This window comes from Telmatherina bonti, assembly GCF_933228915.1.
Source record: "Telmatherina bonti genome assembly, chromosome: 4".
Classification (NCBI taxonomy): Eukaryota; Metazoa; Chordata; class Actinopteri; order Atheriniformes; family Telmatherinidae; genus Telmatherina; species Telmatherina bonti.
The window spans coordinates 23,788,955-23,815,509 of NC_136622.1; the positions used below are offsets into that span (position 1 = coordinate 23,788,955).

At 38.7% G+C, this 26,555-nt stretch overlaps 2 protein-coding genes across 2 annotated transcripts in view; one reads left to right on the forward strand and one right to left on the reverse strand.

The window, feature by feature from the left end:
* Positions 1 to 7,798, reverse strand: part of nav1a (neuron navigator 1a) — a gene marked incomplete at its 5' end in the record, with an annotated part of 73,460 nt that extends 65,662 nt beyond the window's left edge. Inside the window, 2 exon segments of the mRNA XM_079238703.1 lie at positions 6,175 to 6,266; positions 6,918 to 7,798. Of these exon segments, the coding sequence (XP_079094829.1) occupies positions 6,175 to 6,266; positions 6,918 to 7,798 (973 nt within the window).
* A 10,075-nt stretch (positions 7,799 to 17,873) lies between these two features.
* On the forward strand, positions 17,874 to 25,773 carry csrp1a (cysteine and glycine-rich protein 1a). Its single transcript, XM_079238947.1, has 7 exons — positions 17,874 to 17,946; positions 18,074 to 18,182; positions 20,126 to 20,235; positions 21,996 to 22,164; positions 22,250 to 22,379; positions 22,464 to 22,560; positions 25,553 to 25,773. Exons 3-7 carry the CDS (start codon positions 20,127 to 20,129, stop codon positions 25,627 to 25,629), a joined length of 582 nt encoding a protein of 193 aa, XP_079095073.1. The 5' UTR covers positions 17,874 to 17,946; positions 18,074 to 18,182; position 20,126; the 3' UTR covers positions 25,630 to 25,773.
* The last annotated feature ends 782 nt before the right edge of the window (positions 25,774 to 26,555 follow it).

A 26,555-nucleotide genomic window follows, 5' to 3' on the forward strand; every position in this document is an offset into this window, starting at 1 on the left:
AATGGCCTTCTCTTTTAAAACAAGATAAACAGGTACAAAATTAAGTTTTGTACCAGTTTGCAGTGACTTTGGAGGCTCTAATGTATTAGATCTGAAAACTATACATGTATATAAGGCCATTGTCACACTTGGATTCATTATACGGTTGCAGATTTTACATCTCTTGTATTCAAGTATAAGAGCCTGTAGCCATGATATTATCAGGCCTCCAAGTTGTAGGAGCAATACTTAAACAAGACTCATGTTTTCTGTTTCATTTAAATAAATTGGTTAACGCCAAAGTGAAAACAAGCAACATCCTGTTTGCTTACATTCCACGTTGGTATCAACAGAGATGATTTAAAAGTAGCCCAAAGTGACGTCCACAAAAGCTAAAGCTGACAACAAAACGCATTTATGTGCATGCACAGGATACTTGCACACTTCCAAACATCTATGTGGTCTTGAATGAATGTGTATAATAACAGGAGCTGAGTACAGACAAACACTGGCTGTTTTACTGTGCAAAAGCATAAAACATTCACTTGAAACAGCTAGCTTTAATAAAGGGCCAATGTCCAGGTGGTTATGCCACACTGAAGTCAGACCTGTGTGGTGACAGTTATTGGGCATCTGGGAGCTGATACACTAGGCCCAAAGGGGGAGAGAGGGGTGTAATTTAAGGCTAATAGGTGCTGTACGTCAGCTCTCATGCCTCCCTGATGAGGGATTAAGACTAGTCAAAAGTGAGTGACCACATACAAGGCAGTTCTGTGTTGCACATTGATGCACTGAGGCAAGGAGACATGTAACTGCTACAAGCATATACAATCAAGTAAAGTGTGTGTTAGCAGAACACAGCTACTTGTTTGTTCGAGGAGTCGTCTCCCTGACTCCAGTCTAATCACATTAATATACGACTTAACTACATATACTGTACTTGCTCTCCAGCTTTTTGTACTTAGTCCCTGGCTTTATATGCACACACACACACACACACACACACACACACACACACACACACACACACACACACACACCTTCATTATATACTGGATGCATGAGGCTGCTACGTGCTGAATGTGAGGGCTGATACTGAGGACTGGCACTCATCACACTCTGAAACTGCCGGCTTCTTTGATGTTAGGCCAGATTGCTCAGGTCAGTTAGAGAGTCTGCACAGACAGCACACTGTATGTGTGTGTGTGTGTGTGTGTGTGTGTGTGTGTATGCCTGTGGGCTGACCACAGTGGCTGAAGTCTTGGAGAAAGCTATGCAAACAGTTGCATAGCTGCTATTAAGCAAAGTAAAGGCAAACAGATAAAAAGAGATATCGGTGTAAATTTGCAAATTGAAAACAAAATGAAAATAGAAGTAAAGAGGCAGAGACACAGGCAGAAAGTGTAGAACGCTGCACTACTTTGCATGAGCATATTTGCCCTGGCATCTCTAAACAGTATGGAACCGATTCACCACTATGTTTCAAAAGAGCAGTCATGTGAAGTAGGACACACTCACCAGCACTATGTAGCTCATTATATGCATGTTTACAAAGTTAACCAAGGTCTCCCACCTTGAAAGGAAAATTACTGTGAGATTAGATGGTAGCACTGTAGATTTGGATGTAACAAACTCCATCACAGGAGTTTCAGCTTTGAGAAGAATAGTTCTCATTCGACTTAGCAGATGGCATGTGTTCTCACTTTCACCCACTCACTGTTGTCACCCACCCCCTCTTGGTTCCTTTTGTTTTGCCTTTTTGTGTGCAAGGAGAAAAAAAAGAGCTGATTTAGAGATGAGACAAGTGTGAATGGTGTGGAGAAGTGAAGTGAAAAGAGGGAAAATAGAAGAGTGACAGAACAGAAGCTAAAGGAAAAAAAGAAAATAAGAGCCAATACCAAAAAAAGCCTGCTTGGTTCTGCTGGGTGAAGAAATAAGGAGACAGGTTGAAGGAAAATGTATGAATATATTAGAAAACAAAGCGATAAGGAAAGTGAGAGGACGAGGAAGAGAACTGGTGAGGAAGGATCTCAGTATGTGAGTCAGTAGAGCAAAGGAAGCCTGTAAGACAGAGAGGGGATATCCTGCCTTGCTGCATCACCACTCCTGCTTGCGTCCGCTAACATATTAGCACATGGGGGTCCACAGGACACAATGAATGCTTTCACAAGGGAATGCTTTCTTACATACATTGCTCTGATACAATGACAGTAATTAATGTCCTATTTACACACAAAACAATAAAATTTCAATCTCATATACGCATAAAGTATGTGGCTTCCTACTTTAATTCATATTTTTCCAAAATAACAATGAGAGTTTTTCCCCAAAGACACACTGAATGGTTTCACCTCATGCTGATGATACACAGTGTGACTCGCTGGCTTAAACATTTTACCGATTCAGCTATTGATGACAATAGCACAACTGCATCAGTCACTCTAACAACTGAATGCAGAGGCACAAATATTTTTCCGACAAAAACACCAGTCTCCAACCAGAGCGGATGTCACACACTCATTGTGAATCACACAGCAGCTGAGACCAGAGAAAACATCAGCTGCCATTCTGAGCACATTGAAGTGGGTTAAGAGAGACAACTTGTGGGCTGTGTGTCTTTTCTAAAAGGTATTTGTAGACGCTACCTCGCCAGGCGCCTGAGTGTTGACATTCTCAGCACACTCCCCAGGAGTATCCCATAATGCTGTGTTGCAGATGATGGTTGCCTGGTTACAGCGTGGTATGCATGCATAGAAATAGGTTTTTGGGATGTAGGTTTATATTTTAAGTGTGTGTTTTTGTTTATGGAAGAAATCCTACTGTGGTAGAAGTGCAATGTTCAAAAAGATTTGAATAGAAATTCAAAGATGTATCCTAGAACCTACATTACATGTTGGAATCCTGACAAGTCAAAATGTGTTTCTTCGTGGGTTATTAATTTGACAGATAGATGTCTTTGTGACTTTATTCGTGTGTATGTGTATATGTGTTATCCCACATAAAGGGGTTACACACACGATTGGTTTAACTGGACTCCCTTGGTTAGCAGTCACCCAGGAGGTCAAGAAGTATCTTGAGTGTGTAATTATTCACCCATTCATCAATTCACCCCTCTCCCTGCATTTTTCTTCCCTGTAACCTCCTGCTTTGTCATGCAGTTCTAGATTACTCTGTGCCTCCTACATTGTGAACAAATGTCCCTGGGGGGGAGTGAGATGGAGAAAGGGAGAGAAGAAGAAAGTAGGATGTGGCGGTGGGGTCTATGTACATTGTCAGATGAATAGAAGAGGACCTTCTATGTGTTGGGTCTTGTGTGTTCATCCACATATGCATGTGCATTTGTGTTATTTTCTCATTTTCTGTAGATTCTGTCAAGTTTGCCACTTTTCCATACGAAGCTTAGGTCAAGTAAAGAGTGGGATAAAACATCAAACCAGGAACAGGGATTACAGCATAATTCCTAGCAAGAGAATAATCTTGCTATTCTTATGGTTGATCATCTTCCTAAAGCTATTACAACCTCTCATCATTGTCCAATGCCAACTCGGCATACGTGTCCCCTGATTAGATTGACCAAAGAGGATTACACACTGTCTAAGAGTTGATGCAGTTGGAGTCAAAATGCTATTTACTAGATGTTCAGGAGCATTAAAGGGATGACAGGCATACAATTTATAAAAAAAAAAAAAAAGCAAGCAGATTTAATTCCTTCATTACCAAAGGCTTCCTTATTTTAAAGTGACCTTGTGCAGAACTGGCTTCGTAAAATCAGCAAGAAAAACAGGGATATAACTGGTGTCCCTGATTATACTGCTTGTACTTCATGTTTAATAGATTACCATTTATTCTATTTTCACTGGCCTCAACATAGAATAAAAGAAACATAAACGCATGGTTTTACTAATTATAGTGTAATATTACATTGCTTAGAAATGTGAAAGTATCTAAATAAGAATTTAGAATATTTTGAACAAATGATGCTCTTCATTATGTCTGTAGTCGTCATGATGGTGTGTATTTGTTGATGTGTGTGTGTGTGCAAGAGAAATATCTGGCAGACAGTGTCTGCAGGGACTTTCAGGTCATGCCTCCTTGAAAGATGAAAAACGATACACAATCTACGTCACATTTATCTTTCAAATACCATCTGTATGCTGTCACACATATGAACATTAGCACACATACACACACATGCTAAGGTATACTCTCTCTGGAGAGTGGCAAGGTCAGTAGGTCTGGTGTCTAATTGAAAGACCACATGGTGCCACAATCACATTAAGTGTTCAGGTTTTCTTTATGGATTCAGATAGAAGACCTAAGGGGCTGGCTGTATTACCCCTGATTGAATATATGAATCCAAGCATATGGAAAAAATAGATTTTTGAACATATAAGTATATGATTATTACAACTTATTAACAAATCACATCAAAATTGAGCTAATTGTCATCAGGAAGAGTCAAAAGATTTGAGGTAGTGATTTTTTTATTATTATCTTTTCATCAAAACTAATTCCATCAACTCAGTGACTCCTCTTTTCATATTCACCCCTTTCACTCTTTCCCTCCTGCTTGCCTTCAAACTTTACTTTCCACCCACGTTCCCTCCCTTCCTCCGCTCCCTAAATTACAGTGATTACAGTGTCAGCCCACCCTCCATGTAAATACAGCTTCAGAAGAGTCAAGACACTTTGGTTCTGTTTCTAACGCCTGCTAAGGACCAATTACAAGGCTACAATGATAGCCCCAAGGCACCCAGAGATCTATAAAAACTGGGACCAGTCCACCACCATTTCCCATCCCCCATCCCTAACCAGCTGGTTAAAACCTCAGAAAGGGCTTTATAAACATTTTAATTGCTAACTGGTCTATTCTTGTAGGTATTTGCCAACAGACAGCAGGCAGCTAAACCTAAAGTCAAGACAAAATCATTTGGTTATTGTAAGTATTCCAGGTGAAACCAAATTGTAATTGGCAATAAAACTTCTTGAGGGAAATAAAAACAGTTTTCTTATAACTTCCACTTATTTAAATGTACATCTGAACTGTGATTTTGTTTTGCCATCCTCACTCTGAATTTCCTGTTCTTTTGGACCCAAAGGCTGAAAAAGTTAGCTCAATCAAAATCTATTCAGATAGATTCCTCTAAAACATTATCTCTAAAACTGGTGATTGAGTTTATAAGGAGTCATGGCTCATAGTTTTAATCACCATGTAATTGGAACATTAAAAGTGGAAATCTAAACTTTAATCCAATTGCAATTTTCAAATCATGGTTCATTGCACTCAATAATACAATTTTTCTGTTTGTTTTTTTATTCACTTTAAAAATAGCCTATCCTGTGTGTATGAGCTTGGAAAGACTGCTCCAATTAATGTACATTAACTCTAAGCAGTGTATTTTAAAGATAAGCAGTCACCCACTGAACAAGACATGCTATTTTAGAAAGAAATGTTCATTAAATCTTTTGTCACTAGCATGTACACATTCCTGAAGTGACACAGGCTATGTTATTCAAAAACTATGGGATTGCAAAACAGGGAAGTGTCATTATGGGATGATTTTAGCTCAAAAGAAAATCTAAGAGAGTCAGAAAGCATAAGATAAATAAGGATTCAAAATTCACCACCGCACTTGGATAAAGCTCATATGAATGTTCACATGATATTGCCAAGAAGAGAGTTGGAAATGTCCCATTTAATCCCGTCACTGACTCACATCACCACTTCCACCACTTTCAATGTCCTTCGCGTTGGCATGTCTTCTTCATAATCAGGAGGCAACATATTCAGCAGATACCCAGAGTGACTCACACACTCACAAAATTGCACCTCCTAACTTCAGACATCAGGCTCTTGAGGCCTGATGAGTAGCAGCATGACAAACATATATTAAGACAAAGAATGTTTGTCCCCTCGTCTTTAGTGACTCTATTCAGGTTCCTTGAGACATGCCAGAGGTCAGCCGCTGGCATGTCCTGTCTGACGCCATTTATGACTGTTGCAATAAACACGTCTGGCTGCCATAAATTGGGCATCATCTGTACCTGCCACGAGGGTTCATGGTTTGGTGCCCTGCTACTTAAGCAGATGTTAGGAAATCAACTTTGTTTTTTATTATTTCTTTTTTTTGTTTTATTTTATTTTACTAAAACTACAAGTCAAGTATTTTCTTTTCAGTAATGAGAGTATCTAACCTGATAGGAGGTCATCACAGCAGACTTCTATGGATCCGGATGAGCATTCACTCAGTTCATCCAATGAAAAAGCCCTCTCTTGTGTCTGCAGCCTGTCAAAACAAAACCATCAAAAAACCTGTTACTGCACATGCAAACCCCTTCAATAATGATGATTCTAATCAAATGCTTGCACTTTTGTGTATTGTGTGTAAGGGACTTGAGCTTGGAGAATAATTAACATAAAAGTAAATCACAGTAGCCAAATCGCAAAGAGTAATTCTATCATGAGAAAAAGGTACCGACAATTTATATTTCTTAAGGTATTTTAAGCACACATTTGTCATATTTTCTCATTTGGCAACTCTTTGTGGTAAAAAACAGGAATCACCCAACAGCCCAACAGAATCGCCCACGCACACATCCTCATCCCGTCAGTTTTTATTTCTATCCTACATCATAAAACTGCAAATAAGAAAAAACACTACAACAGAGTAAACCTAGAGCCGAACAAAAGGGCACTTCAGCTCTGCTCCAGAAAACTCCTACTGTGTGTTTATACATACACATAAATATTTCTCTATGGCACACACAATTAGACAGGCCTCTGGGGCTGGTCTTTGGTCATTTGGTTGGAATACAGTGATTGTATTTGTTATTAAGGAGGTCAAGATAAGGTATGAGGAAAAACTTATAATAACTAAAATGAGGCCACTTAAATGAGACTCATGACAGAAGTGTTGATAAATTGTTTTGGTGGTTACCTGTAACTGAAGGGAGCCACAGTCGCCATGTTGACTTTCGGTACACACATGTCTGTAGCCTCCATGTGTGGCTTCTGATCCTGTGTTTTAATACTGGAAATAAAAGGTGTGGTGAATGTAATTAATGGCAGGGCCAGAGGATCAGGAGAAGAGGCTGGACTGCTGTCCTCAGGAGTCCCCATCTCCTCGTCTGATTGGCTGGCAGAGTCATTGCTAGTTCTAATGGCTTGTTCATTGCATGACTGGAGAACTGTTGGGTAAATGTTACTGTTGCTGACCATAGAGGACTGAGGTAGATGGTTTTCCGGAGGCCTTCCTGCCCTTGTTGGTATGGTATCTTTAGCTTTTTGGGCTACAGTGTTGGAAATGCCTCCTCTCCTAAAATTGGGAGGTGGACGCAGGTTGCTGGTTTCCCATGCTTGGTTCTTATTGGTGAAGGTACCTCTATTATAATTACCATCATGTGGGAACTGTGAAGGGATGTGAGTAGCAGCAGGTTTGCTCAGATCCAGTGTGTCTTTGGAGTGTGGTGGTGGTGGTACTCTGCGCTGGGTCATTGGGCTGCTGTAGGCAGAGCGGGATACCTGAGACACAGTGAGATCTCCTGTCCGCTGGAAAATCTGACCTTTCAGTCTAGTGTCTCTCACAAAGCCCCTCGAGGAAAGCCCAGGGATGCTCGAGTTTCGTGGACAAAGTAAAGGAGAATGCGAAGGTGTGTGTGTCGGTGTTTGCTTAGGGGTTGATGTCGAGGGCTTGTGCAGGTCACTAGCCCGGCGGCGAGGATCTGGTTTTGGAGAGGTGGGCATCAGGCTGCATGGAAGGGGGATTCCTGATGAGGAAGCCCCACGGGGGCCTGACTTGACATTGACTCCCCCACTCATTCTGCCCTAAATTAAGAGTTACACAGAGAAGGATACAACAGTCAAAATGAGACTTTCACTTTCAAGGCATTCCCATAGCAGGAGTATGGACCATTAGCCATAAAGTCCTCCCACAAAAGTTTGGTTACCCATTAGGCCTTTCATCACAGTATGTTAAACTTCTACTAGAGAAGAATCTGATCAGACAAGAATTTGCTTTTCCTTACACAGAGCTATGTTCTGTGAAGCCAGCATGTATGAGACACTGAGTCATGGCAAACCACGAGTTGGACTTATTTTCAGTGCTGACATGCAACGCCTGGGAAATAAAATTTGTCTGCTGAAACACCAAAACAGCTTTGCATAAACACATACACTCGCAGCAAAGTCTCTAAACTCCTTTTACACAATTATGTTTTCAAATAACTTTCCTTTACCAAATGCATAGACACACTTACACTTTCACCATCACACCATTTTTTGTGTAAAATCTCTAGATAAGCTACTGGATAATTCTCACCTGATTTGCTTTGACAGCCACAAATATTGCAATCCACTAGAGTCCTTGTGCCCTGCTGTGAAAGTTCAGGCTGATCCACGGAACTGTTTAATGTGATTTAACTAAATTTAACAGCTTTATGCAGATATGCTGGATGGAAAGAAGGCGGGAAGTTATGGTGTAAGAGGAAAGGCAGGGCAGAGGGAGGAGGAAGAGGGGGGGAACGGCAAGTGTGTGTAAAATAGGAATAATCATAGTAAAAACAGATTTTCTAGGTTGTCCTTTACTTTATGGCATCACACAATATTCTGTCAAATCTGACTTAATTTAAACCATGAAAGCTTTTTAATTCAGCTTATGGTGTTTATAAATAAAGTTTTTGTGGGAAAAGTTTATATTGACATGTTGTTGGTTCAGTTGTGTTATCTTATTTTATTTTATTTTTTTACAGATTTGAACTCTACAATTTTTTTGTGATAAATTTTTATGTGTATCTCAGAGTCGATTCAGTACACTCATATTTATGTTAAACAAAATGTAAAACATGTATACCTGTACATTTATGAATGAGTAGTGTTACTCCAGAGATTACACAAAATGACAGAACCAAATGAGGTAGCAAAACATTGATTTTACTCATCTCTTTTCCACATAGTCTACAAGGTTTTTCTGATAAATTCAACGTTTGCACTGTGAACTGTATGCATGCTTCAAATACAAACACATGCATCTGATGACCATGTCATTTTTACTTACAACATTTACGATTATTTACAAACACAAAAGCAGACATAAATTTAATGTTCATTTTGTAATGTAAGAAAATTAGCAGTCAGAAGACTTTTTGTGAAGCTTTCTTGCTTAAAGTAAAGACTAATCAAATTAATCTGTTAAAGTCACAAGGATAAAATGTAAGTGACAGCATTTAGATGCAGCACTGAACCCTGTATCACATGAATCACACAAATACACAGACTTCCGTGCATACTGCTACTCCAGCAGTCCCCTGCAGAGAAAGGCTGACAACTCCATCTCAAAGACTTAAATCAAAGCCTAGAAGAACCTTTTTACTGTCTTGTTAGGAGACTTTCTTTCCACATACTGATGATATCCGGCATACTGAAAAAGAAAATGTAGATATTCTGGACTCGTGGTCTATCAGTGATGACTGATGTCAGTGTCAACAGTACAGAAATTAAGTACCGTAGAAGGTAAACAGAGACTGATGTGATCATCCATTTTCCTTCTCCTACTACCTACCACCTCCTTACCTTCCTTCCTATAAACCCCCATCTCTGTTTTTTCTCTTTACTTCTTGCATTTTCTTGTGGGAAGGCCAGCATCAGAATTTCTCCCTGACTAACAAAGGTCCTGCAAGGATTTTCAAGCGCACAGGTGTGGTCCGGCCCTGTGTCTATCAGTATGGAAATGAGCCTGTCCCTGGGGATATGCTGGGGGTCATAGTGTTACAACAACAGCCCAATAAACATGCGGGGTCTTAGCTGCTGCTGATGATGTCTAAATGTATGTGCGATAAAAACAGATTTTTAAAAAAAGGTAGCAGAGACACAACATTGCTCCGTTGACTTGAACCAACAAGTATAAAATTGTTTAATTAATCTAAGTTGCAGTTCCTTCCCAGATGTAATAAACATCTTACTAATATCTTTTCATGCCATGTCATAATTAGTTATCATCCTGTTACATAAGCACAATAGTTATAGTTGTTTTTGTTGTTTTACTGTCTGTCACTAATCTAACTGCATGTGATTATTTTGCAGAACTAAATCGTTGAAACACAAAGTGATGCTGACTTGTGATCATCATCAGATTTCCCCTTAAAATTCCCTTTCATATGTTTATTTACTGAAAAGTGATCTATGTTGCAAGTATCTGGTTTCATTCTCTAAATGTGTCCAGTATTTGTCCTATTTATCACCACATCAGTTTCACAGAACAGCTTTAAGTCTGGGATGTTGGTAGATTTTATTGCATGAACTCATTTTATAATTTTTGGGATTTTAATGTTTCGCTGTACAGAAGTAACACTTGAAACTTTATCATACAGGCGGTTAGCAAAATGAAAATAAACAAATTCTTTGCAAATCTGAAGATGTTTTAAATTTTAAGTTAAAGTACCACTGCAAAAACTAACCAACCAATAAATAAATAAATAAATGGATGTTTATTTTTACATTGTGATTACAAACTAAAACATGGATGCCAGTTCATTATACTTCATGACAAAACATTACCGTTTAGTCTTATGTCTGATTATAGCTTTAAAATGTACGGACAGGAAAACTTCTGGCAGTAAATCATCTTAGATTAGTATTTTAGATAACACTTAGGGAAGCAAGCTTGGTAAAAAAAAAAAAAAAAAAAAAAAAAAAAAAAAAAAAAGCGCTCTAATTGAGTGTATTGTCTGCATTGTGTCATTTTGCCTGGATGATGCTGACACCTGCTGGATGTTGTGTGCAACTGCACTATCAAGACCCCCACTTTATCCTTCACCATACGTCTCCTATTTTTTAATGGGTTTGAACTGAAATAACTATGATATGACTCAGATTATCTGACAAAAAAACATATTCCATATCTGTCAAGAAACAGTATTGTCAGGTGTGCAGCCTACCCTCTTTCAGGAGGCAAAAAGCAGGACAGCATGACAGCCAGTGCTGAATGTTAGCTTTCAACTAGATAATAACATTACACTGTTTTAGCTCCTCTGTCCCATGACAAAGTCTGGCTGAACTAAGTTACTGTATGCCTGATCAAAGAGACATGTATACCCTTTCCCACAAACACATACGCTCACCCTTGTGATGAACACCCTCTGACTCATCACAAAATCAATACATGAGGTGGTAACACAGGCCTCTCTGTCTGAGATCTGAAGGACATTAGCAGTGCCTGTGTGTGTGTCACCCAGTCTGGACACTACATTTAATAAATGTAATTATCATCACATAGCAGCAACTGTGATAACTGCAATAAAGTGCAGTCTCAGATATAGAAATATGAGGCGGTAGTCACTTGTGTCCAAGAACTAAAATGTGCTAAAAGAATTCCTGGAAACACAGCTTTCTTCTACTAAAATTACCATACATTAATGATAGAAATATCTGGAGCTAATAAAAGTCTTATGGTTAAATGAATGAGAGCCATGGTCTCACATCCGTAACTTACGTGTCAGTGGGGTACCCGGTTCTTCAGTGTGCCGTTGGGCTGAGCAGGAAGATCCAGCAGGAGGGAGGTCACACTTCTCCGACGTCCAAGCAACAATGGGCTGTTTTTTCCTGGATCACAGTTGCATCCTCACTGCTGCTCTCTCATTGGTTCAAAGCACCTCTCCATTCTCCAAGACAGGAAGCTGTGACAAACAAGAACGATAGATTCAGCCAATCAGGGGCGCCCGTATGGATGTGACTCATTTTCAAAGTCACTTTCGTTGGTAAAATCAATGTTCTCATCTTCTGGCGGCAAAAAACATTGTTTCATGCACATGTAAATGTCTTTTTGAGCAATCAGGCGAAGTCTGTTTATTTCATCATGAGTCAATGACCCAAATGGAAAATTATTTAGTCTACTGTGACCCACAATGACACACACTCAAATAAAATTGTCCCAACACAAAATATATACAGTGTATCATCTAAAACCATGCACTTCCAGACTTTCAAGCGTTGTAATCTTTGTTACAATGTGTCACAAAGCGTCGTACGTTGCCCACAGGGCAATAACCACTGAACACAGTTGTATGAAGATTTTCATTATAATGTTTCTAACAAAGTAACCTTAAGAGTTCAGCCTTTCAATATTTCCCCTAAATGTGAATCACCTCTGCCTGCTGTGGAAAAAAGGTGTTTGCACATGTTGGCATGAACTTATTATAGATGCTAGGTGAGTAGGTGAACACATGCACCCAAAAGGTAAACAGGATAGACTATAACCAGGTGTATATAAACCTGTATTCTTCTCCACATCATCTGACACAGTCAGCTGAGTTAACTTATGCTACAGTAAACATACTATGCATGCTAAACCGAAACCTGCAGCTCCTATCATGCTGACTCAGACTGATTGTGTCACCTAGGTCGTAAAATACTACGATACTACAATCCCCCAGTTTTCCTCCCAGTTAAGCTGCGCCTTTCCTTGTGCTCATCTGCTTTCACTGTACCATCATCCCAATGACACACAATATGACCACTGTCAAAAACTGCATGATTAAGGACAGCCTTTAACTACCTGTAAACAAGGGAATCTGCACAATGCTGAAACTGACTATGAAAAAGACAAGAGATGTAAAATATCAACTAGCCGGGTGAACACAAGGCTTCACTCACCCTCTCTTTGAACCAGTATACAAAGCAGCGAGTGAGTTTGCCACCAGTCTGTATGCTGCTGAGCGCTTGGCTCAATCCCCGTCTCTGCCGACTTTTGCAAAACTGACTTGTATACATGTGAGTGTGTGTCTCTGTTCGTCATCTCACCCCTCTAACACGTCATGCCGCTCTACTGCTGCCGCAGTACGCCTGCAGCTCTATCCCCACCTCTCTTTCCTTTTTCTCCCCTCGTCACAATCTCTATCTCTTTCTGAGTAATGGACCTGTTGGCTGGGCTCCCTCCTCACTGCTGAAATATGATCCCAGCTAGCAAAGACAGGCTGGTCCATTAGCTGGATGAGGGTAATTTGTGTGTGTGTGTGTGTGTGTGTGTGTGTGTGTGTGTGTGTGTGTGTGTGTGTGTGTGTGTGTTTGTGTGCATTAAACCCCTTGCTACTTCAATAGTGTGAGCAGCACATGGTAATTAAAACAGATGTAGTTGTAAATGTAAAATGCCTGAACCCATCATCTGGCTTTCAAGATCTAATTGGTTAGCAGAACAAGCAGGTTAAAAAAAAACAAAAAACAAAACAAAATTACATTTAGGTTACATCTGCTGATTATAATTGCATACAATCTGGTAATCACACACAGTCATCTATTGTCTATGTGTGCTCTTGTAGCGGTGCATCTGAAAGAGACACACATCTAGAGGGAGGAACTGCCCATCCATCCATCCATCACTCCTCTAATCTGACCCACTCTTCTAATGAAAAACGGTGGGGGTGGAAGCGGTGTGTAAAAAAAAAATAAAAAAAATAGATACAACAGAGATGAGAAGCTGGGCACAGAAAGAGAAGGGAGGAAAAGTGACATCCTGGGATTTTTAAAACCATACAGTGACTCACTTGTCAAAATTGTCCTCACTAAAAGTAGAAAAGAGATCATGAGTTGTCAGTCCTGTGAAAGTATCTGATCCTGTTAAAAGGTAAAGATTTCACCATTTAGGGAAGCACTTTACAATAAACTCTTCTCATGTTTTCCGTTTTGGCTACCAGTCATCATCACCCATTATTATTTTGCTGTATTCACAGTGTTTCTCTTTCTGGTCCCTGCCAAGCCAAATTTGTGTCTTTCCCTGCATCTTTGTTTTATCTTTCTTCTCATATTTCTGCTGTGCTGGCTTACAGTTTGGTACAGCACTGTTAGGAACAGCGCTGCATATTTAATGATAAATCTGAAACACAACAGAATCCAATCCCTTAACTATGCCTCTAATGTTCAATTCAGACCTGGGCGTTCAGCAGCTTTAGTTACAAAATTAATTGCGATTTCTGGAAATCAAAACAGTTTTTTTTTTGTTTGTTTTTTTTTTTTTTGCTTGCTAAACTATCAAGCTCTTGGCAGCACTGATGTTGCAGTAAAGTTTGGACTGAGAGCTTTTTGGCAGATCCCTTAATGATCAGACACTGAGTTGATCTGCAGGACTCCACCAGAGAGATGCATATATAACAGAGAAATAGCACAATGAAACATAAACTGCTCAACCAACCATGATGCATAAGAACACAGTATGCTGCCCACAAGGCACAGCACCTCCCCCCAAACATGCAAACTATATACATAACCCTCCCTCTGTACTTCTCATGAAGACATATACTGTATGTCTGCATGCTGAATAGAATAACTTCATTGCTCACCTCCAAACATGAACAACGCGGCTGCTCCTCTGTCCTTCTTCAGCTTCCAACAAAGGATTTGAACATATGATACACTCTGAAAGCCCCCACAACCAAAACACATTCTCACATGATCTGTTGCTTTGTCTCAGTGTTTCATGAAAACGGGAAGTGACTTGTAACAGAGGATTATGGGTAGTAGTGTGCAAGCGTGTGTAATGAGTGTGTGTGTGTGTGTGTGTATTGAGAGGCGAGAGGGTTAATGTCATAGCTAATCTTCAAATGTCCCTCAAGGCATGTCCTCCCCCCTGAGAGACAGACCCTGACAGACGCTGTTTTGACAATGGGACACTTGTGTCACTGTCACCCTGAGGGGCATATGGAGGGATGGAAAGGAGGGGGGGGAGTTGAGTCCAACATGGTGACTGTCTGGAACATTTGGCCTCAGATGCAGCGTCACTTAGATCAGCATCATTATGTTCAGACAAAAACACACAAAGGTAAACAAACAAATCAGATTATTTGAGTTTAGAATAAATGAGTAGTTCTCTGTGAAAACATAAACTGTCTAACCAGAGAGCTCCAGTCAAAGTGAAGACCACCAACATCCAGGGCTTGTGTTGGAACTGGAACTGTCTTGACAGTACTGTTACCAGTAGAGGGTGTCAGCGTGCCCCATCAAAATAGTACCAACCAGAGGTGAAGCTAACTAAAACTATGATTAGACATAAATGACAACACAGAAGATGTAAATCATAAGAGAAGAAGAAGTATTAAAGATTCAACACTCAGACCTGCTGATGTTCATGGTTCTGAGAGTTGACAAATAAAGCTAACATAACTAATATGGTTAGACTCATTAAAATATGGAGTGTATTATTAAAACACACTACTTTATGAAATATTTGTTGTTAAAATGCACCATGAATGATAAAACAAAACTAATACTCAAATAATAATGAAATATAAGGTTTTAATCATCTAATAACAGTTATAATTCTTTTTTTTTTTTTTTTTTTTACAGAATACACTACACACAGAATACACTTTTCTTAGAGTTACTTTCATTTCAGTCCCAACTGTGATAATGAAGAGGTTGAAAGTTTGCTGAATTTAGTTTTATTTGTATAGTACTGAGTCAGAAAAAGTCATTTAAGACATATGTTGTTGTGATGGTTGCTGTGATCCACCTGGAGCTGCATAGCTGACTTAATTTCCAGACTCTAAAACAGGGGCACCGTAAAGTTAACCAGTTTTCTATAGTTATAGATAAATTTGACTAAAATTATCATGAAATTTTCACAGAGTCCCTGACATGAGACTAAAGATCCTGTCTGGTTATTATTTATTGAGGAAGATTATCATTCATGTTGACATCTATCAAAGACAGGCTGTTGGAGAGGTGTGTGTGTGTGTTCTGTTGTTATTACTGTCTAAGACAGCTTATATGAACTGCTTTGCATATTCAATATTTTTTTATGAAAATAAAATCTTTATCTAATTTGTGGTTGATCATCAATCTATAACTGAAACACCTTAAGCTTTCAGTTTTAGATGAAGTATAACACAAGGCCATTTTTCTCCATATTAAGCTGAAAGCTCGGCAACTCCTCCTTACAGCGCTGCAGTTTAATCAGACTTTGCACAGCTGTTATTTACACTATATGGATGTTCATTAAATCCTGTAACAATGTGAGACTGCTCTGACCTCGACATATGTCACACTAAAAACACTGTTCAGTTGAACTGAGGTCAGCACAACAAGAATTAGTTCAGCTTGCATCTGTCACATGTCTTATAAAACTGATATCAATTCATTTATTCTATACACACTGTGGAAGGAAAATTAGCTTTTTGTTACAATTTATTCCAGTCTATGGGGAAATTAAAAAAAATCAATTCATCAGCTCAGCCTGTCAAACAATCTGCCAGCTTCAAATGCCACCAACAGGAAATAGCTGTCTGAAAAACATCTCCTCTTGCAGACTGTAATGTCAAAGTCCTTCTGATTTTGTTCCTCTGCAGTAAAAGAAATGAGGACCCTTGTGATTGGTTGATATAAAATTGTGCCATGTTTTTACAAAGGTTTTCTATATCATTTTTATTTCCCAATATATTTTAAAGAGAGAAAGATGCTCCTGTGCTTTGTTAATTATATTATTGCTTCCCAGGTATCATATCATCCCCAACAGAGTCCAGAAAGAATTGTGTATAATGCTTTTTGCATTTCCAGGAGACACATGTCCCCAGGCTTCAGTGTTTTGTTGGCATTTTGGGACAGTATCGGAAATATGTGAAACGCTGAGCTGTGGGTTGTTTTTGGCTGTGCTGGTACCGCAGTTGGTCCTAATAAAGATAATAAAGTGGACAAATATCTGCTTCATCTTGGGGAGACTTACAACAACATTAACTACAAAATAAATGTACAAGTCGGATAGGAAACTGAGTGCCGTAAAAAGCTATAAACTTGTTGATTTTCAGTTTTAATATAAACTTAATTATGCTTAAAATAATCTAAAGACATCATCTCATCTTTATACATATCAGAGCATATTCCTCCATACCATCAACCAAGTCCACAAAAATAAATCTCATTCAAGGAAGAGATGTAAATCCAAATCTTGTTTCTGCAAACAACACAAAAAACATCATAACATTTATATTTTGTTTCACCCAACAGTTTCTGTTCATATTTATATCATTAATAACAAGGATATTGTAAAAAAACAAAAAAAAAAACAGTTATCTCAAATCACCACCATGACACAAATAGTAGTCATGAAAAGCTAAATTACTGAGTCTACACTTAACAACAAACTGTCAAGATTGGATGCAGTCTGTTGGTTTTCCTTAACTAGGCTTTTCATTATCAACTGGCTAAAACTGATGTGTCTGTATAGTGCCCTGAGCGGGCATTGTTGTGAAGTGGCACTAATTGTCACAAAGCACAGACATGTTATCAGTATGATTCGGTACTCAGAGAGGCCAAACTATGGTGGCAAAAGTACAAGATGGAAGCAGAAGTCACTGATCCTCTTGCTTGCTTTCTCTCTGCTTTAGCAAGGAGCTCCAGTTTATTCCTCATCCTTTTTTCTCATTCATTAAACATATTTGAGCGACCTTTAATGGCAAGTGCCTAAATGTCCGTTAACGTTGTGGCAATAAAGCTGAATTATTTTGAAATTTCATCTTGTTGTGTAAGAGGGGAAAACTTCCCACCAAGGGTTTCAGATTATTTATACATTAAAGGTTAATCTCTGAACAGAGATGAACAGTGTGGCAGAGTTAGCTAGTCAAAACATGCAGCAAACATTCAACTAAACACTTCAACTCTTTATGCTGTTTGACGAAATCTAAACAATATCAGATTGTTATTTATTAATAAAGAAAATCCTGTGAACCTGATCTAGATTTCTCAAACATTATTAAACTTTTTTTGGACATGAAAAACTATGCAAAGGTCCGAGTCTAGAATGGCTGAAAAACTTGCAGAGTTGCTGCAAACGTCAGACATTGTGCAAATTCTAGCTCCTGACGCCACCCCTCTTACTTTCACTAAGTTGGCGTGTCAGTCAGAAACTCCCTTTTCCTCAACAGGCACCGAGCTTGCACACTGGAGCTGCAAAAACAAAGTCTCCTCCCTGTCAGCGTCTCTGGAGCAGCGTAAGAGCATAGGGGCACATACCAACATGCTTCTGAAGTATTTTATCACTGCGAAAAGTCAATAGACTTGAAAAGTTTCTCTCAATGTTTCACTAATTTAAAGTGCTGTTACGTCATGTAACTTTAGATTGCTGGTTTCCTGAGCACACCCTGGTGCTGCACTGAAGCTGTTCCAGTCTGGGGATCAAACTTCCATCTGGCCATCATCACTGAACAACAGCAGCTACCATCTACAGGTAAGTCATGTTCACATTGTTTGGCTTCCTGTTTTTTGTTTGCAACTAGCTTTAATTTCCTGCTCTGCTGATATATGACAGAAAAAGCATTTACAATACATTTCATTTTAGATTAATCTGAGCCGTCATGTATTAACATTAAAAATTCCCATTAGCCCACTGTTAGACACATGTTGAAAACAGTGAGAAACTTAAACTTTGATCTGCAGTAACTGACAGGATGTGACATGCAGCCACATCTGATTCACAGACTTCCTGATTTTTAAGCATTCACGCCGCTCACTTCCATCCTTGTTTTATCTTAAATACCTATCTGTGCACGCAAACGTCTAAACATGCTGAATCACTGCACTGACATAAAAGAAATTTGCCGCATTGTTCACCTGATGTGTGGACTTGGTCCTGAGACAGCTAATTAGTTCATTTCAAGTTATTACTTTCATTCCATTTCCAGGCTTTCAGCCTTTTTCCTTCTCCTTTGGGGATGGACTCGCCTCCAAAACTGCTGCAAAGTTAGACCTCAAACAGTCAGTTTTTCCAAGTTGGTGGAGAGTTTGGTTTTTTTTTTGTCACTGACTGGTGAGAAACATTCCTAACATGTCTGCCTTTGCTGGCGCTCTGTTTTCACAACTGTCAACTCAAATTACAGTTCTTCAGATGGTGGATAGTAAAGTACAAAACAGTTGAAAGAAAGACCTTTCACTTTTCAAATCTTTAACTTGTCTCTTCTTGACCACCATTCCTCTGATTTTCTTTTCAGATCAGACCTATGTGGCCAAGCATGACTTGTTTCAAAGTAAAATTTGCCACTAAACCAGACTTAGAGTCCAAAAGCCAAAAGACAGAAATAAGTGATTAAAGCAAAGATCACTTTCTCAATTGTAGCACTGCTGGAATGGTAGACATAAACAACAACAAATGTTCTGAGAAAACTTTGACTTCTTGCCACTATAACCAGTTTTAGTCATAACTGCCATTCTGTTAACAAACCCCATAAAGCTTGAGTTGTGTCTTACACTGCTGGAAGGTCCAGACGAAGATTTGAAATGAACAGCAGTCAGATAGCGGATTAACTTGGAAATGTTGTGTATTTTTAAACAGAGACTGTTTCTATGCAAGCGTGTCATTCTGATACTGTAATGACTTGCTTTAAAAAAACAGGAAACATGTCCAGGAGTGATAGGAAGTGTGCTCACACTTTCATGCTCTGCACTGCTAAGATGAAATAAGATGACTTTTGGGCTGCCGCGGTCCCCTTCTGGACTTCTGTCATGCCCTTTGAGAAAAGGAACCATATCAGAGTCATACAGTCTAGTCTAGAAGTGATTTAAAGTGAAAGGAGAAGGTGTAAGCCATGGACAGGGAAGTGGGAGGGTTTATACAGTCAGGAATGTGGAAGTGGAAACAAACTGGACAGGGAGGGTCATGCTGTGAAACACATAGGGTAGAAAAACAGGCACGTTTTTTACATCCTACCAACCTTTAAATTCTTCCCAAAACCAAACTTTTCCATTATTTCCATTTTGGCTAAATCAAGTTTGCCAAAAGAACAATTTTCATCTTCAGTTAACCCTCAAACATAAATAGAAGTTCCTTCAATTTAAAGCCTATTTCTATCAAATGCCACAGAGAAGTGGCAGGAACTAAATTACAGCCTGAACAAAGCCACAATTATAGCCGATCAAATTTAAATATTTAAGTGTTTCTACAAAACAAGACTGTATTTGGGTTTGCTTGATGACATATAAAGGAATTTTTGTCAACTGAATGATTACTTTTGTAGTTTTTTAAAGACCTCTACATTTCTAGGTGAAAAAATCCTTTCTCTCCGAGATGTTATTGATATCTTACTGAGGTTATACATTTTTTGTCCAGAAATTAAATCTCTTACACTTCTATCCAGTGTGGGTTTATGTTTGTATTGATGTTGCATGCGTTCCCAGGATGCCTTTAGGAGGAGGAAACAAGTGTGGCCGCTGTTCGAAGACAGTTTACTTTGCTGAGGAGGTTCTCTGTGATGGACGGAGCTTCCACAGGTCCTGCTTCCTGTGCAGTGAGTAGACCTTTTGATGTTGATGACATTCGTTGAGACAAGCACAAACACACAAAAACATAATGTGGACTCTAATTTGTTTATTTAAAAAAAGCCTTGGTAGAAAAAGCTTGAGGTAAAGTACAGGAACATGTAGTTGTTGGGTATGGACTGCAATGCAACTTGGATTACTGGGTCTTTTTCTTTTGAAGACATCCGAGTTTGTGTTAATTTGATCTGACTGGAATCTGAAGATTTCCGATCTCTGCTAGGATCAATTAAATGTGTCAAGAAGCTTCACTTCCTTGCCAGTAACTCTGGTTTGGTAAATCTACCTTTTCGTCTGTACTTTAACCCACTGTAAAATTATCGCTCACAAAGTAAACCTAAAATGTTTAGTCAATAAAATATTAAACAAAGTAGAGAATTCTTTCAGCTCATTTCTGTCGTCATCTAGGTATTTGTATGACCGTTTATAAGGATATGCTGATAACAGTGGAAATCAGGAAGGAGCCATGAGTTTTATTTCCTGTTTGTGCATCCAGTGAACACAAGTGGAATTACTTGTACCAAATTTCCACTGCTTAAAAGTGTAGTGTGTAACAATTGTTAGGGAAAAAAAGCTTAATGATAGGTTAATGACATTTAAATAGACCATCAAAAATTGTCTTTCTTTTGGTATCTAAATACTTTACAAAAATAATTAACATCTTTTCTTCCAACAGAAAGAGCCATTTATAACTACATTTCTTGCTGTGGGTGCACAAAGTATTGGGTGTTAAAGGGCTAATGCTGGACAACTTCTGTCTCTCCCACATACTAGCTAAATATGGAGCTGCATCAGATTCTAGTGGTCTAGGGTTGATCATATTTCTACCATTACATTTACAAAATTCCTTGTCTGACCGCAAGCAAATTCTCCAGTCCAGAGCCTCCTAATGGCCCCGATGTGCTTATGTTTTGGTTTTATTTATCCACAATGCCATACGCTGACTCCATAAAGAATTTGCCTTGTAGTCTGCTTCCTGTATTTGGGTGACATGAAACAGATTAACATCTATGTTTCCTAGATAACTGACTGATTTGTTTGATTAGAATCAGAATATGTTTGTGCATTTATGACACCCGAAACAAAGGTGACTTTCTAAGTATATTTAGTTGGATTCACATCGCATATACTGGTGAAAATGGGCCTTAAGCCAGAAAAAAGTTGTGGCCAGTGACAGCCACAGTCCAATAGAAAGAGTTAAGCATTTCAAGTCATTTCTATGCCCATCTTTATCACTGGATACTGGTAATTCTCACACCGTGTACCTAAAGGTGCAAACAGTACAAAATGATCTTTAAAAAGAAAGTCTACAAATTTGAATAACAAACAGAGCACAGATTATAAAACATGACACTGACTACTTGCAGTGCACACTCTTTAGGATTTTAAGCGACCTGTTTATAACATTGAAGGGAATTATTCTCATAAAAATCCCAAAGATTTAATAAAGTGTGCATCTCCTTTAAAAGAAAATCTCACTGAGGTCAAATAAATCTCTTTTTGCCCCTTACTTTATAAAAAACAGTCAAGTTCAAGGCATTCTGGGAGAAGATATCTGTGTTTCCGCTTTGTAATCACACATTCCTGCGAAGGAATTTCAGTGAGAACATGTTTCTCAAACAGAGCTGAGCCATAAAAGGAAGCTTTTTAAAGCTTAAACATCTGAATGTGCTCAACAACATGTACACAAATATGCAAAAGAGAATACATATTTGTGTGTGTTTTTGTGCAGTGGTATGTGGGAAGAACTTGGACAGCACAACTGTCGCTGTTCATATGGAAGAAGTTTACTGCAAGGCATGCTATGGCAAAAAGTATGGCCCAAAAGGGTACGGCTATGGTCAAGGAGCAGGGACACTGAGCATGGACAAAGGAGAGTCTCTGGGTATTACACAGGAAGCGTGAGTATCTTGATTTGAGAACTTGATTTGTTTCTTTCTGTCATTAAGATTCTTTATTCATGTTTGTTCCTTCTTTCCTCATAAGACCCGTCCTGCATCGTCCCACCAACAACCCAAACCCCTCAAAGCTGGCGCAGAAATTTGGGGGATCAGACAAGTGCCCTCGCTGTGGCAAGGCCGTCTATGCTGCTGAGAAAGTGATCGGTGCAGGGAGTGTAAGCAAATCTCATTTATACACTCGGAAAACTGTGCGTGCATAAACGCATCCCTTTTAAAACGATTGATCCGTGTTTTCTCAGGCCTGGCATAAGATTGGATGCTTTACCTGTGCTACATGTGGGAAGAGCCTTGAGTCAACCACACTAGCTGATAAGGACGGAGAAATCTACTGCAAAGGTAAAACCTCTTTGCCTTCACGGGAGAGAGAGAGAAACCGAATACAGTCTGAAAACAAATATTCATCTTTTATATGTAAAACTGCTATAATGATAGTGGCAGCTTGTCAATAATCTGAATGCATCAAAGCCTGAGTTATAACAGAATAAGACTGAGTGTGTTATGGGAAATGATGAACAACTCACAACATAACAATGCAGGCAAAAACAGGATGCCTCTCCCAAAAAAAGATTAGAAGATAAAGGAAATAACTGTAAGGGGAAGCAGCCAAGAGGGATACAGCAACAATAAAACAGCAGTAGGGCTTTCTGGTGGAAAGTACAAAGATCAGATCCAAACATCAGCCTGTTTTGGTGCAATTCTTTTAGGAGTCTGAAGATGAAGACAGTTCTTGCCCAATGACAAAGAAATAAACCCAAGCATGCACCGAATCAACTGAGTTTCTTTGCTAAAATGTTCAAATTGGGGGAGGTTTTTTTTTTTCGTTTCGTTTTTCTTGTTGACAGATGTGTTTGTAAAGTGAACCATTCCTTATTTCATGATAAAGGTCATAGTCACCATTATTTATAATGTTTAAACTAATTTTAACTCACAGCTTTTCTTCCTTCCAAAGAAGTGAGCTACCTAACAGGAAGCCACTGCAGCATCACCTGTGCTGCCAGATGTACAATTATACATCTTTGTAATAATCTTTTCCACTTTACAGCTAATCAGCAATAATAAAATGTCCCTTAAGAATGATGGACTGCTCATTTTCTGACACTTATCAATTGTAATCAGTCAAAGTTATTTCATATGATTTTCATAGATGTTTGAAGAGATACATTTAAATTACTGTATGTTTGTGTGGCTATTATTCATGTTAGTATTTGCTATAACTTTAAACCTTTGATCTAGTTGATACATATATGACAACACAAAGCATCCTAAACATCACATTCACAAAAAGGCACTTAAAATGCTGGCAGTATGTTGAATTTAGAAAAGGTCATCAGTGCAAATATTTACTAGAATTAGATGAAAAATATCTGCTTAGCCTGAATTAGACAAGGAAGCTGGGCAGTTGAAGCAGATGCCAACCAAGTTCAAGGTGGGCAGTTTGACCACCAGTTACATAAATAGTGGTAGAGGTGCGGACACAAATGCAGGAAAAGGGAGCCAGAGATGCAGAACTTAGAGGTTTTAATCACAGAATAAACTGAAGGCAGCACTCACCAGGGAAACATGGTCTAACACACACAATGAGCCCACAACTAAAAACAGAAACCAAGCCGTGTATATACACACACAAACAGAACAAGACACAGATCGGACTTAACTAATGAGTCCAGGTGAGCTAATGAACAGGAAAGCAAAACAGGAAACGAGACATCAGGGAACTAAACCAAGAAATCTACACACTAAAATAGGAAACCAGGAACCAAAGAGAACACAAACCACCACATCCTGATCCGCCAGGCTCTCCAATATGAATAAAATAAAAATTTTTAAAAATTAAAAAAAAAACAAAAAAAAAAGTTGTGTGCTAAAAAAAAAAAAAAAGAAAAAAAAGCACTATTTAAGAGCAGAGCATTTCTTACTCCTTATAGCCTATATCCATTGTTTACTTATTGTTTTTTGTCATGCTAGAGCATCCATCTCCTACTGCCAGTTAATCCAATTCATTAAACATATTTTGTTGTTGGGGGAATTTAATAACGGAGATAAATATTAAACATTTATAACGTTACTGAACATTTATTGTTTTGTTGGCTGGTTAGGATGTTGCACTTTACTAATTTAATTGTGGCCACCAGGGGGCATCTGTCAGAATGCAACAGGATGACAAGTTCCTTCTTGGTCTGGGTTATTACTTTAAACATGGAAATAATTGTTTAGGTTGACTTGTAAGTGTGTGTGGTTTTCTGCAACAGACATACACAATACACAATAATACACAGTAAAATGTTATCTATACATATTTAGCTGTTAGAGCACTTCACAACCACTCTAAGAACAGAAACAAACATATCCAGGTTAATACTTCTACATCATACAGTATCAAACAAAGAGATAATAAATACAATAAAGATAAATAAGTAAATAACTACGTCCCGGACCAGGGCCATGCTTTGCATGCTGCAACAATAGCAATATCAGGCCGAATAATTACAACATTAAAACAGGTCAGCTAACAAACTTAAATACTCACTTGTTTTATGAACGCACACAGACTTGACAAAAAAGAAAAGTAACCCAAAAAGAGGAACAGTCATACGCTATCTTTTACTAATACAGTCCTTCAACTGCTGCACTCGTGAATAAGCTGCATTTTTCTGGAACGGAAAGATTGCTGTAGCTGCACCCGCTTATTAACGAGCGTCAATTAACCTGCCACTCTTTGTTACATTTATAAAATTCATTATGAGCTATTTCCACCATTCTAAACAAACTAGCTAATACTAACTTGAGTGTTTCATTAGTTTGAGTCAGCTTGGTCAGCTTCATCGGAGCATTGAAACAGTTTTTTAATGCAAACTTTCAAAGGTGTACATACAAGACCATGAATAAGAAACAAAGTAAATCATTTTAGCATTTCTAGATTAGGCTACCTTTCTCCACACACACACACACACACACACACACACACACACACAAAAAACATTGGTCTTTGAAGGAGATTTTAATTTCTTAAAAGTGTAGTTGTGCTGAGCCAGCAACCCATTTCCAATGAGTTCACACCGAGGAACAACGTCAGACTTGCACAGGCCACATTTGCCCGTTTGTTACCTCAAAAACCTGTATATTGCTCAATGTATCAGTAACATATTATTCCCGTGTGAATCATTGCGGGATGTCAGCTTTCTTCTTTCTTTTTTTTAAACAGTCATCCATGTTTGTATCCTGAAGGCCTGCGTCTCATGGTTCTGCAGATCCTCTGTAGCTAGCTAAGCAGCTATCAGTCACTAACGCTAAAACTGAAGTTTTATAACATTACCTTTGTTTCATACAGGTTGTTATGGCAAAAACTTTGGCCCCAAGGGGTTTGGGTACGGACTGGGAGCTGGGGCCTTGGCGCACACCCAGTAAAGTCCACCGTGGCAGCAGGTCTCCAGATAACTGCACTGCTCTCTTCGTCCTGTAGAGGGCAGCCTGCGTCCACCTGATGCACGCGCCTCACTCACAGCTGCCTTTATGAACAGTGTATGTACAGCCATAACACAGACATTATACCATTGCCCACGAATAAATTACTTAAGTTATATTACTTGCTACTTGCTACTGTATTCAATACAGGCTAATATATATATATATATACACACACACACACACATATATATATATATATATGTGTGTGTGTGTGTGTGTGTGTGTGTGTGTGTGTGTGTGTGTGTGTGTGTGTGTGTGTGTGTGTGTGTGTGTGTGTGTGTGTGTGTTTCAGGTTACTTCAAGTTATGTATTACAATAAATGCGCCTTGTTGTCAGCACGCATTCCGGATGTAAAACGAATAAATAAAATAATTTAAAAAAAAAAAAAGGATGGCTTCAGTTACTTTTTTCTTCTACAGATCAGATAGCTAAGTTTCGTGTAAATCTGGAAGGAGCTTGGTTGACTCTAAGTTCAAGAAATGACACATGTACATTGCATCCATTCCTGTCATAATATTGCAGTGACACACACACCTCACACTGTCGAGATCACAAAAGAGAGATTATGCATCATATGTAGCCTAAAAATGTACGTTGCCACTATTACTTCTTTGAGTATGATAAATATGAGGCATGTAAAATAACGCAGAACTAGTCAAAGGACACTTCTTTTTTTATTAAAAATGCTCTGGGTGTGTTGAGACTTTTTGCCTTGTAGGCTACTGCATATTAGAACAAGAACTGCGCAAAGAGGCATGCCAATTTTTCAGTGAAAAAATGTCCTCAACAAAACACTTCTGTCCTGTACTCTAGAGATTTTTTTTTAATTGCAACATTTGAACTCTTCATCCAACCTTTAGCCTTCC

Bases quoted from the DNA above. Each gene is read 5' to 3' on its own strand.
- csrp1a (XM_079238947.1), top strand. From the start codon at position 20,127: ATGCCTTTAGGAGGAGGAAACAAGTGTGGCCGCTGTTCGAAGACAGTT. The intron at 22,165-22,249 runs GTGAGTATCTTG...TTTCCTCATAAG, and splicing joins CTGGGTATTACACAGGAAGC to ACCCGTCCTGCATCGTCCCA. The intron at 22,561-25,552 runs GTAAAACCTCTT...TGTTTCATACAG, and splicing joins CGGAGAAATCTACTGCAAAG to GTTGTTATGGCAAAAACTTT.